This window comes from Bidens hawaiensis, unplaced genomic scaffold (assembly GCF_021521415.1).
Source record: "Bidens hawaiensis isolate Kalapana, Puna unplaced genomic scaffold, B.hawaiensis_p1.1 tig00015830_1, whole genome shotgun sequence".
NCBI lineage: Eukaryota > Viridiplantae > Streptophyta > Magnoliopsida > Asterales > Asteraceae > Bidens > Bidens hawaiensis.
This window is the reverse complement of record NW_027492413.1, coordinates 97,103-111,446: the sequence shown is the minus strand read 5'-3', so window position 1 is coordinate 111,446 and position 14,344 is coordinate 97,103. Positions and strand designations below refer to the sequence as shown.

The 14,344-nt window shown below is 37.0% G+C and overlaps 1 protein-coding gene across 1 annotated transcript; it reads left to right on the top strand.

Moving 5' to 3' along the window:
* Nucleotides 1-437: 437 nt before the first annotated feature.
* On the top strand, nucleotides 438-10,439 carry LOC143549831 (uncharacterized). Its single transcript, XM_077040626.1, has 2 exons — nucleotides 438-1,962; nucleotides 10,411-10,439. Exons 1-2 carry the CDS (start codon nucleotides 438-440, stop codon nucleotides 10,437-10,439), a joined length of 1,554 nt encoding a protein of 517 aa, XP_076896741.1.
* Nucleotides 10,440-14,344: the final 3,905 nt, after the last annotated feature.

Sequence of the window (14,344 nt, the reverse complement as noted above, 5' to 3'; positions counted from 1 at the left end):
TCGGGACGTGGACGTGGCCATGGCAGGGGCAGCATCAACCTCATTCCAGCAGAACCGGCGGCACTCATCAACGAGCATGTGACCGCAGCGATTGCAGCAACCCAGATTCCAGGGCAGGCGGCAGGGGGTAAGTATACACTTTGCTGTCATTATAACCTATCGAAACTCAGGCACTAACACTTACTTTGTGAACCAAAAATCTAGGAGCCGCATGGTGCACCTTTAAGAACTACATGGATTGTAAACCCCATGCGTTTAAAGGCACCGAGGGGGCTGTCGGTTTGCTGCGCTGGATAGAGAAGGCAGAATCAGTGTTTGCTATGTGTAATTGCCCGGCTGCGAGCCAGGTGAAGTTTGCTACAGGGACTCTCGAGGAGTCAGCACTTACTTGGTGGAATACCCAAGTTCAGTTGTTGGGTCTAAATGCGGCCAATGCTATGTCATGGGAGGAATTCAAAAATCTGATCAAGACCGAGTATAGCCCGCGTGGTGAAGTGCAGAAATTAGAGCATGAGTTTTGGAATTTGCGGATGGAGGGTTCCGACATTGAGGCTTATACGACACGATCCCATGAGTTAGCGATACTGTGCCCTCAAATGGTCGATCCTGCTTATAAGAGGGTCGAAATGTATATTGACGGTTTACCTCCGCAGATCCAGAGTATGGTGACATCGGCAAATCCCGCCAACATTCACGATGCCGTCCGGTTAGCTCATAAGTTAACTGATCAAGCCATCAAACAAGGCACTCTCCCGTCCAAGAAGTCTGCTACTGGCACATCCGATAATAAACGCAAGTGGGAGAGTAGTGGCAACAACAACTCCAACAACAAGAGCACCTCTTCAGGCCACAATCAACAGAGACGGTTTGAGTCTCCTCGCAGGAACAACTACCCGAGCCAGAACCAACAACAGGGAGGATATCGGGGGAAACTCCCAAAGTGTAACAAGTGTAACTTCCATCATGTGGGGAAATGTGATAAGTACCGTTGCAACAAGTGTGGCAGACATGGCCACGAAACCAAGTTTTGCCGAGCAGACAACCCCCAGAAACAAGCCCCACCTCAAGAGGCCCCGAAAGGGTGTTTTGAGTGTGGACAGGAGGGTCACTTTAAGAGAAACTGCCCCAAACTGAAGAATGCTAGTAACGGAGGGGCAAATGGCAACGGGAAGAATGGTAACAATGGGAATGGTAACAACGGAGGTGAAGGCAGGGGAAGAGCCTTCGTTATTGGTGGTGGTTTAGGTGAGACTTCTAACGACTCCGTAACTATTACCGGTAAATATAAAATGATTGGTTGTTATGCGCTAACTTTATTTGATACCGGGGCCGATCGAAGTTTCGTGTCAACTAAATTTTGTGAAATGGTTAATAGCACCCCATCTGCCCTAGAGTCTAAGCACACTATCGAGTTAGCAGATGGTAAAACCATCCAAGTGTCCCATATTTTGAAGGGTTGTACCGTAGAATTGTCTAGTCATTTGTTTCCCATAGATCTTATGCCGATTGAACTTGGTAGCTTCGACTTAGTTATTGGGATAGATTGGTTGTCTGAGCACCGAGCCGAGGTTGTCTGTCACGAGAAGATCGTCCGCGTACCTCTCCCTGGGGGAGAAACTCTCATTGTTCATGGTGAGAAAGAGAGTGCGACAGTTGGGATCATTTCCCTTATGAAGGCACGGAAGTTACTGCGTAAATGCCATACTGCGATCTTAGCCCTAATCACCGACAAAGGTACTGACGAGGCTGTGGAGGAGGAGGTCTCAATCGACCAGATCCCTATTGTTAGAGACTTTCCTGAGGTTTTCCCCGAAGACCTACCTGGCCTTCCGCCTCACAGACAAGTGGAGTTCCAAATCGACCTGACACAAGGAGCTGTTCCTGTAGCTCGTGCACCGTATCGCCTTGCTCCGAAGGAGTTAGAGGAACTGTCTAAGCAGTTGCAAGAACTGCTAGATAAGGGTTTCATACGCCCCAGTTCATCCCCGTGTGGAGCCCCAGTCCTATTCGTGAAGAAGAAGGATGGAACTCTACGCATGTGTATCGACTATCGGGAACTTAATAAGGTGACGACCAAGAACTGGTATCCCTTGCCACGTATTGATGATCTGTTCGATCAGCTGCAAGGATCCAGTTACTACTCGAAGGTCGACCTTAGGTCGGGTTATCACCAACTCCGAGTTCGGGAAGAAGACATTGCGAAAACAGCGTTCCGCACTCGTTATGGACACTATGAGTTCGCCGTTATGCCATTTGGGTTAACAAACGCCCCAGCCGTATTCATGGACCTCATGAATCGTGTTTGTAAGCCTTGTTTGGATAAATTCGTCATTGTGTTCATAGACGACATCTTGATATATTCGAAGACAAGGGAGGAACATGAAGAGCACTTGCGATTAATGATAGAGCTACTCATGAAGGAACAATTGTATGCCAAATTATCGAAGTGCGAGTTCTGGATGCGTGAAGTAAAATTTTTGGGCCACGTGGTAAGTGGGGAGGGAATCCAAGTAGACCAGTCCAAGATTGAAGCAATCAAGGATTGGCCAAACCCGAAAACTCCCACCGAGATCCGTCAATTTCTGGGATTAGCTGGTTATTATCGCAGATTTATTGGAGGATTTTCCAAGATTGCTCAACCACTCACATCCTTAACCCGCAAGGGCATTGTGTATAAGTGGACCGAGGCACATGACACAGCATTTCAAACTCTGAAAGACAAGCTGTGTAGTGCGCCAATCCTATCACTGCCCAAAGGAGTAGAAGACTTTGTTGTTTACTGCGATGCTTCACTGCAAGGAATTGGATGTGTGCTTATGCAACAGGAAAAGGTCATCGCATATGCTTCTTGACAACTGAAGACCGCTGAAAAGAACTACACGATCCATGACTTAGAACTTGGAGCCGTCATCTTTGCACTAAAAATCTGGAGGCATTACCTCTATGGAACCCAGTGTACGATCTACACTGACCATAAGAGCCTCCAGCACATATTCGAGCAGAAAGAACTGAACATGAGGCAGAGACGATGGGTCGAGTTGCTTAACGATTATGAATGTGCTATTAAGTATCATCCGGGTAAAGCCAACGTGGTGGCTGACGCCTTAAGCCGAAAAGAAACTTTAAAGCCCAAGAGGGTTAGGGCTTTACAACTAACGATTCACTCTGGTCTACCCGAAAAGATCAGGGATGCCCAGTTAGAAGCTCTGAAAGCCGAGAATTTCGATACCGAATCTTTGCGCGGTGTAGACGGGAACTCAGAGGTTAAGTCGGATGGCATTCGGTATTACCATGATCGAATTTGGGTACCGCGTTATGGGGATCTAAGAACACTGGTCATGGACGAAGTACACAAATCCCGATACTCAGTACATTCGGGATCAGATAAGATGTACCATGACTTAAAAGAGCTATACTGGTGGCCGAGTATGAAAGAGGAAATTGCTGGGTACGTGGCTAAGTGTCTGACATGTGCCAAAGTGAAAGCAGAACATAGGAAACCGCCGGGATTACTTCAACAACCCGAAATTCCTATGGGGAAATGGGAACAGATATCCATGGATTTCATATCCAAACTACCCAAGACACCCAGCGGTTGCGACATGATTTGGGTCATAGTGGATCGATTGACCAAATCCGCACATTTTCTAGCCATCCGGGAAGCGGACAAGACAGATAGGCTGGCTCGCATTTACATTAAAGAAATCGTTTCCCGTCATGGTGTGCCGATATCGATTATTTCGGACCGTGATGCTAGGTTTACCTCAAACTTTTGGAAATCGTTGCAAAAGTCGTTGGGTACACGACTGGATATGAGCACGGCTTATCATCCACAAACAGACGGTCAGAGCGAGCAAACAATACAAACATTGGAGGATATGTTAAGGGCGTGCATCATCGATTTTGGGAGCAGTTGGGAGACGCACTTGCCTTTGGTTGAGTTCTCTTACAATAACAGTTACCATACGAGCATACAAGCAGCCCCTTTTGAAGCTCTGTATGGGCGTAAATGCCGATCACCACTCTGCTGGGCGGAGGTGGGTGAGAGTCAACTAACTGGCCCTGAAATAGTTCATGAAACGACGGAGAGGATAGTTCAGATCCGAAACCGTATGGCAGCAGCACGTGATCGTCAGAAAAGTTATGCTGATAAGCGTAGAAGGCCTTTGGAATTTGAAGTCGGGGACAAAGTTTTATTAAAAGTGGCACCGTGGAAGGGTGTCATTCGTTTCGGAAAACGGGGAAAGTTGAGCCCGCGTTACGTAGGGCCATTCGAAATCGTGGAACGAATTGGTCCAGTGGCTTATAGGTTGGACTTACCGGAACAACTCCGCGGGGTACATAACGTCTTCAACGTATCAAATCTTAAAAAGTGTTTGGCTGATGAAAACTTGATAGTTCCTTTGGAGGAACTAGAAGTGGATGAACAGTTACGTTTCAACGAAGAGCCGGTGGAAATCATGGATCAGGACGTAAAGACCCGTAGGCACAGTAAAACTCCTATCGTTCGCGTTCGTTGGAACTCTAAGCGTGGACCAGAGTTCACATGGGAGCGCAAAGACCAGATGAAAGAAAAGTATCCGCACCTATTCAAACCTGAAGCCAAACCATAGGTACGATTTAAATTTTCGAGACGAAAATTCTTTTAACAAGGGGATGATGTGACAAACCTAAAATTTTTCTTTTCTATCCCTTTCATGTCCCAGTCTAGTGGTGACATCACATTAATTTTCGGGACGAAAATTCTTTTAACAAGGGGATGATGTGACAATTGCAAGTTTTAGGTTAACTCTGTTAACTAAACCAAGTTAAATCCTGTTGACTGTGTCAGTAAACTCAGTTAGTTCTGTTAACTATGAGTATGAAGTCTTGTACATGTGATGTCATGTATGCGTATATTTAAGTCAACGTGTCATTGGTGACTTAAACAAGGATAAGTGACTAATTATAACTAGGATAATAAACTCGTCTTGCATGTTATAATAAACATGTCATATAACATGTATGATAAGTATAATGTGCTATGTGATTAATATGTTATATTATGGTTATTACATGATGATGTGATTGTAAGTCAGCTAAATGATTAAATAGGTTATATTGTATGTCATGTAGCATGTTTATTATTTAAATGGAACCTTAGTTTATGTTACATAGGAAATGTTTATTAAATTATGTACCATGTCACAAATAAATAAATAAAAGATAACCTAAGTATCATATTCATTAAATCAATCATAAAGGGTTGTTAATAACAAATAGGTTACAAATCTTGGATGGCAACACCTTTTCCTTTCCCTTTTCCTCTCTCTTTGGCCGTGATACTCACACACACACACATACTCTCATTTTCTTTCATACAAACAATCATCTTCAAGTATCATCTTCAAAACAAACAAGTTGGTGATTATTAGTAAAAAAGGGTTTAAGCATTTGATCAAGCAAAGTGAGTAGATTATTATGTTTATATGTTTCTTTTTCTTTTAATTCATATGAACCTTGTATCCAAATGGTTGGATCATGAAAGGGGATGATCAAAGTTTGACAAGTCAAAAAGATTAGTATGTGTCTTGGTTAGTATTGTTGAGTCTTTTATAAATACATGTGTTTTTACTTTTCTTAGGAAATCAAATGGATAAAAATAAGACATGAACTTTGATTTAGCAAGAATGTTTCTTGATGATTTTGGAATCATAAGGATATAAAAGTTGTGTTTTGTAGTGGATTGTGCCTAAGACTGCTTGCTGACAGACTTGGTGTCTCGGATTGTATTGTGAATAAATTGATGATATGTTTGAGTTTTTGATCGATTTTTGATTCTATGAACATGTACTTTGAATCTAGTTTTCAGAAAGTCCGAAATCTTAATGTTTGGACACTGTTTGAATACTTTTTATTAATTTACAAATCAGGATGCAAATCTAAATTAGAGAAAATAATTCTGAGTTGAGTTGTAAATATCATAACTTAATGATAAAAATAGATATGGATATAATTCTACTTCTAGGATGTTGTAAATTGAATTAGGAATCTAGTCCAATTGGTCTTGCATCAATTGGACAAATATGGAATTTTTGACAAATTTTTGATTACTGCTATGTTGTTGTAGAAATATAAATCATGTTGTTGTAGTATATGAATATTCTGAACGAATTGGTAAATCCAAAAATTGTGAGAAAAATATATGTTGTACCTAATATTGATGTGTACATGTGTGATTTATTTGGTAATTTAATTGTGAGTTTTGATTGATGAGAAAAATCGGTTTAGGTGGTATAAATTGTTAAAGGTGATAAAGGTGTTGGTTGAATTGAGATAATTGCAAATTGTGGTATGTTAGTTGTGGTAAATTAGAACTTTGACTTTTTAAGTCAACTTAGAACTAGTTGACTAAATAGTTAGTCTTGCTTGTGATGTTGTGAAAGTGTGTTGATCATAGAATTTCAAGGAATATGGCTAAGTGTGTATACTTGATGATTGATTGTGTGACTAGAATTATAAGGTCAACATTCTAAGTACAACCTTTTAGTCAAAGGTCAATATTTTAGTCAAAGGTCAAAACTTTAGTCAAAGTAAACAAAAGTCAAACTTTGGTCAAAAGTCTTTTTAAAAACAATGGGAGATTGTTGGATACTAGTGGTTCTAGGAACCATCCCACAAGTTACTTACGTACTTGCATTTTTAGGGTCTTAGCACGTGACGCATTTACTTCGGTCGGATTTGTGTAATACCCGAAGCACCAACAAGGTGAGTTTACGGCCCCACTTTTATACCTTTCCTTTGGGGGAGGAAACATGCAAAACTGTTTTACTTTACTTGCTCTAAATCTTTACACAACCGTTTGGTTGCTTATAACGTAGTGTTTCTTTGCCATGGAAAGTCCTCACGAACATCGGACCGTTAACTAAGGTTAGCTGGCGTGGTAAATATAAATAGTACTATTGGGTTTGACAAACCCCACCCTGCATTATTCTCGACTGGAGGTCGAACGGGGTGTAACTTTGACCAAACATTGTTAAGTTTTGGCAATACTTGACTTGAGGCAATAACTAGTCAGCTTCGGTCGTGATGGAAACATAACACTATGCGGCAACGAGTTAACTAAGTGTAGTTAACCATGGGCCACTTTTATTTATAAATGTTTATGAACTGATAGAGCATAACTTACTTTGAAAACCTGTGAACTCACCAACCATATGTGTTGACTCTTTTTAGCATGTTTTCCTCAGGTCACAAGCAAGCACTTGGATTAGGATAACATTGCATGCATGGACTCGCATTGGTTTAAGTTTGAAAATATTTATTTGATATTGGTTTTGCGTTTGTAGCGCCATGAATTATTTAAACTTGTTTGGGAGATGGCTCCCGCACTTTGTTTAGCTTCCGCACTAGCACTTAAGTACTCTGAACAATTTATTTTGATTTGTTAAAACTTTTAAGACCATGTAGATGTCGTTTGGTGTGATTAATGTGTTCGGATCCTGGTTTGTCACCCGCCTTACGGTAAAACTCCGTTAGTGGAAATTTGGGGGTGTGACAATTTTTATCTAAATCGTACATTATAACAAATCTTTATTCGTTTTTTTGGATTTAAACAATTTCAAAACTAATAATTTATAAATTTTAAGTGATTATGCTCATACAATAAAAATCTATATTTTCAAATACAACTGGTTGCGATGCTATATTTTCAAAAGACGTTTTAAAAATTTTAATATTTTATTAAAAAAACTCTAAACAATTAATTCATTTTAGCAATATTTTACACATTAACTATCCCTTATTTATAACCAAAACTTATTAATATTCTTGTTTTCTCTAAAAATCATGTTTATCAAATGTTTGCAACCCAAACGATGGGACAAGTTATGTGAATCATACGACGATCTAAGTAATTATGGAGGCCTACATAATTATCAAAGTCCTCGCATGGAAATCATAATGCGTGCAATTGTGAGTCATAATGTAGAATCAAAAGTAGTTGGAATAACGGTGCAAATGTAGATATGATAAGGACATGGTGGATACGCTGCTGGTACATCCTATATATAATTGTCCTTATCGGATTTTCATTTAGAGCGTTGTTTTGACTATTCAAAGTTCCGTGTTACGATAAACTTATAAAATTTATATTTAAAACTTTCTATTCCTTAAAAATTAATGGTGTTGTTATAGTATTCTTTAATTTCGGGACGAAATTCCCTAAAGTAGGGGAGACTGTAACAACTCAGGTTTTCGTTTAACTTATTAACATCTAAATACCCGACTCGCTTTCAATTTCGAATAATTTAATCCATTTACACCCCGCATTTATCGAACTAATTATATATTATTATCAATTATGTATTTTAGTTATTTCATATATATATATATATATATATATATATATATATATATATATATATATATATATAACTTACAATTATGTGCGTTTTTCACCCTAAACTAAGTTTAATCTCATTTTGTTTCCATCTCTTAAGCTCAGGGACCCATTTGCAATTTCTGTTATAATAATTATATTATACTACAATCCCAAAACAAACCCGGATTCCTTAAAAACCCAAACCCGTAACCCGTTTACGTTTCTTGTAGCCTAATCTTTGTTTATTATTAGAATTGATCTAAGCTTTTATTTCTTTACATCTAAACTAACATACCGACGTTATGAATTTGGAAACAAAGATCAATAGGATACACATTAGTCTATTTAACGAATCGTCCTAATCTAAATCCCTAATATACCATTTACAGTTCATCATAATTCAATTAATCTTACATGCATGTCCCTTTACATCTCGTAAGTCAAACCCCATGGTTAATTTGATTATCGTGGCCTGCAAGAATCTTTAACAGCCGCGTTATGGTCGCGGCTTCATCTTCGCCGTTCTTGATCAATTGATCGTCGTGTATGGTAATTAATTCATTCAGTAAAGTCGCCTTAATCTATTTGTTGATAACCCTAACATTGATTAAGAAATCATATAACGTATAAACGAATTGCAGATCTAGGGCTTATTGTTCAATGTGGGGGTTATCAGTATTTGTTTATAAATTATCACTTACATAGTTTAAATAGCTGACACACCAGCCTAGTTGGCTGGTGTGTGTGTGCTCCGGTCACGAACCGGCTGGGGGCACAGGTTCAAACCTCCCCCAGCCCAGTTCTTTTTTTTTGTTCTATGGTTTTAACTGTTTAAATGAATTTTAAATCATTTATAATTATTATTAAATTTTGAATGAACTTTATTTTATTAAGACCGACATCATTTAGTTTTGTCTTTTGTCAAAATCTCAATAAAATCTCGAATACGTGTGTGTGTGTGTATATATATGTATATATATATATGTATGCGTGCATTATAAGTGTATTTTAATAATATTAAACCTTATTTTTCTCATTTAAAACCCGACACTTTGATTCACGTTTCGTCATCATTAAACGTCTTTATAAACTTACTTATATATATATATATATTAAACTAAATGTAATATATAGATTTCAAATAATTATAAGTATATCTCAAGTTATATTCAATCAGATTATTTTATTTTATTTGTATATATAATTATATATTTGTTTAGATATTATTATTGCAAGCATATCTTATATCTTAATTCTTTAAAATCATTTAACCAATTAATTTTGTATTCTATCAAGTATAATTAATGGTATTGAATTTAACTCATATTTATTTACTTAAGTTAATAATAATGTTTTCGCAATATCCATCACAATAGAAATCTATCAATCAATTAATAAACATCCTAATCTCAAACATAACTCAATCACATCGAAACTTTAATTTATTATACGCGTTGTCTCATTATTAATTTGTATTATTATATTTAACTAGGAATCCTTGTCGATGTATCCCTAATGGTTCATCATTCTCACATGATCATTCTTATATTTCGTTCATCCAATCAGGTGAGTAATCATTCCCCTTTTTACTTATTCTAAATCCTTTTGGCGACATATGCGTATTTATAGTATTTATCTATTATCTAGTATTCAAAACCGCAACTGTTTAATCATGGTGTGTGTATCAGTTTATGCCTAACTTGCTATTTGCTTACTTGCTTTATTTGAATACATTTCGGAGTGGTCCAGCATATTCTTAGTCTAGTATGATCATACGACCGTCGTAGAGGCCGGCGTCCGACACATTGACAATGATCTCACCGACATCTCATTTTTAGTGACCAATGCCCATTCGCATGGCAACGGTTTATCCCTTTCTTTATATTTGTGTGATTTGTTGATATGCTATGGTTTAATTGTTTATTCTCAAGGGAACATTTTGCGTCTTTCTCTATTTATTATATATTATTATTTTTGTTTCTTAAACTGGTGTTTTACTCACTCAACATGTGTTGTTGACAAAAATATTTTTTGATACGCATTTACAGGTTATCAGCTTGATTGTTTAGCAAGATGAAGATCACGTAGAGATGCCTTTTTAGGATACAAATTAAATTGATCATTGTTGTAATTTCTTTATACTTGATGTACTTAATTGTAACTGTTTTTATTTAAATAAATTAAATAGATATTGTTATTTATCAATTTTCATGATAGTTCCTTGATAGTTGTTAGCAATCAGCTCATGTCCCGGCATTTCCATCGTAGGTTGGGGTGTGACAAACAACTCTTCCCACTATCACAACATAAAAGAAAATTCGATTCCCATAACAGAGTCCTGGCCCAATCGCAAGCCCAACCCACCAAGAAGCCCTACATATGACCCCACCCTTTATGTGGTACGTGTAAATTCCACCATTCGCATAACCTCAAGTATCGTCAATGCGCCCGTTGAGGTCGTTTTGGTAACCTCATTTCCACATGTCGTAAAATCAACCAACCCATGGTTCAACCGTTTACCTCACCTCTTATCCAACCCCAGGCTATTCACTCAAGCACCCTCAACTATTAGAGCTTGTTACAATTGTAGAGATCCTAGCCATTGTTGTAATGCATTTGCCAAGACTCGCACACACGAACCAAATTCCATCCTACCCAACCCAAGCCACTCAATATCAAGCTTGCCAAGCCCAAGTCTACCCAACCCAAGTCACACAAGCCCTATTCAACCAAGCCCAAGTGAACCAGCTTCAGTCCTTCAGCCAATCCAAGCTCAACCCATTCAAGCAGTTCAAGCCCAACCTAATCAAGCTATCCAAGCCAACCAAAACCCATCCAACCAAGCCCAAGTTAACCAAGTAACTCAAGGTACTCAAGGAAAAGTGTGTTACATTAACGATTTCCAAGTCTAAACCTCACCCTTCAAGAAGACATACTACGCAAGAGACGTTTATTTTATCTAGTTCCTTTCATTTAAATCTAATGTATTGACTTTAGTAAATCTCAAGCTTTGTTATGAATAAGAATCATGGTTATTTTTAATTGAATTCAATCTCTCATCTATTTCCACTACGCCGTTTATTGCACTATTTATTGTTATGCAATTTATAATCCCATTGTAAGTGGTCTATGATTGGTTATTTACCGGGACTATGTACATCGTGATGTGATTGGTTATCTTATAGTACCATATCTGTATCATGAATTACCTATGACCAATTTCCTACAAACGTTTTGTTTTAGACATTTGAACTATGAACATATGTTTTACATAGTTACCTAATAGGAGTCACATGAAAAAATTTTATTCGATATTTTGATACATGGCTACCCAACTTCCCCAAAACTCACCTCAACCCCATAGTACTCTTTCCTTATCTTATCAGATTTATAATCTTGATTTCAAGCCTCATCTATTATTATATCTTTAATCAGGTGAATTTTTTGTTGTGTAAACCTATATATGTAGATATTTGTTCGTAAATTCCTTATTTATATACGTCGAATGTGTATTTTAATCATTTAATTTTAGGATTTTATCCGTCTATTTAGTTTGTTATGGTTAATATTGTTGTCGATGGTTAACTTCAACAATTTTGTTATGTTTATAAAGTTTATGTTTATTTACTAGTTATTTACGGTCATCAAATTTTATTTATTTATTCAAGTTTCATTTTATTGGTCTTGGTCAATTAATTTCGATTTAAAAAGTTTTCTTTTATCTTGTTTTCAAATCCGCACAACTGGACGAATTACTATGTGCATCATGCGACGATCTAAATAATTATGAGTGCACAGATAATTATGAAAGTCCTCTCATGAGACTCATAGTGTTGGAATCGATCTTCCCAAGACACATATTAGAGTTGATGTGGCTAGTACGTATTGATCCAAGTCGGGTCAATAACAAGCTAGACAAACACCACGATAATTATTATTAGATATGATCTAAGTAATGATTATCAACACTTATAATATTTGGAAATTGGGTTTTCTAAATATTTGCATATGTGTCTTAAATAAATTATATGGATAATTTATATTTTGAGAGATGTTATTTAAATTGGTTAAATAACATATTGCATGTTACTTATGATATGTTTTATGAAATAAATATTATAAGTAAATAAATTATAAGTAATAAAAGGGGATTTGAATTTTGGGTGGGAAAACATTTTTCCCTCTTCTCTCTCCTCCTTTTGTTTCTTCAAATACATGCAAGAGGTACCATTGGAAGATCAATTATTCTTGGGTGAATAATAATTTACACCTTCTCTCACACTGTCACACCCGGTCCATAGGCGGAAACAACCGGTGTGCGACTCATGAAAGGTTTTCGAGAGCGCGGTTAAGCAACAACTATAAGATTAAATACATGAGGATTTCATTCATAATATAAGTTTTACAAAAATATCCATAAAAAGGTTTACATATAACATATTGAGATTTCACAGTTATGTCCTGCCGAAGGGAGATATAACCGTGAAAACTCCAAAATATAAAATCCTCATACATGAAATTTCCATAGTTAAACATAAAACCGTAGTGAGACACCGTGACCTCTCCACGTGGCTAAATACCTGAATGACACGTAAAATAATTTAATCAGTATAAACTGAGTGAGTTCACAAGTTTTGTGACTCGATAAAATGCTTTCTAATATAATTCTCATAACGTCATGAATGCAATATCCATGACTTGCAGTGTAACGTGAATACATGAGTTCGTAACCATTCCTTGACTATATATATACACCATAAAGCCCCACATAACATCCCACGAGTCCACGAGGGAATAAATAAATCGGAAAACTAAGCACCCGTCTTATAAAGTGGCGCGACCACTTACGAGTGGGTTGGTCAGACCAGTAGTACTACCCGTAGAGTTCCTCGGCTATAGTTGCCTATAGTTTATGGTTACAATATATACCGGGGAGTTTATGTACCATGAGCGCGCCAAATATCTCATGTACACGCACATTGTAAATCAACATATACACCATGACAAAACATATTTAAACACGTGTCCCTCGCCCCAAAAACAGTTAAAACATAGTGAAAATAGTGAAAATAGGGGCTGTGAGACTCACCTTAAATCGAGGAATAATGTTCCGTTATACTTGGTGAGTTTCCTGTATTATATCGTATACGTACATTCTTCAGTACATAATACTTATACTACTATTAATACTTAGCCCGATACATACTTATGAGGTGACGGTATATATGTATTTTTATACCTTAGCGATATGGACGTTAGACAACGTCTTATACTTGTTATATATATGCCCGTTATATTCTCTTTATATATATATCCTCCGAGCATTAGGGAATGCTCGATACAAATTATTAGTCGGTAATCATGACGTTCGTGACATGCTTTGGCCTAATAGGTTTTGGAGCTCTCATCGTTAGTCCCCAGGTAGGTAACGGGCCCATCTATGATATATTCAGTTACCAGCCTAGACAGGACGTCCCGACTACCGGCACCTCCACCCTTCCAGTTACTCGCAATGTCCATCACAAAAACCCGTATTTTATATTTATTGCACATATATAGGAATATATGTGTATGACTTGTATACTTATTTTGTTATGTATATATTATAAGTATTATTAATATCCTTTTTAAATCTTATAAGCATATATTATATATATCTTACTAGTACTCATATTTTATCATTATTATTATTATTATTACTATTATTATTACTATTATTATTTTTACTTTTATGACAAACCTGATACGGTTTTTAATACGTTAGTTATATCCTTTGTAAAGTTTAACATAACCAAAATTCCATTTTTACATTTAGATCATCTTGTTTATTCATAAATGGGTTTTACTACTGAAGATCATTTTTACCTTAACCTTCCTTAAACACCCCTTTAAATCCTTTATATCTTTTACTTAACATGATTTATCCTTACTTATATGTCACACTTCAAGTTTATATTCATGATTTATCACCTCATTAAATAT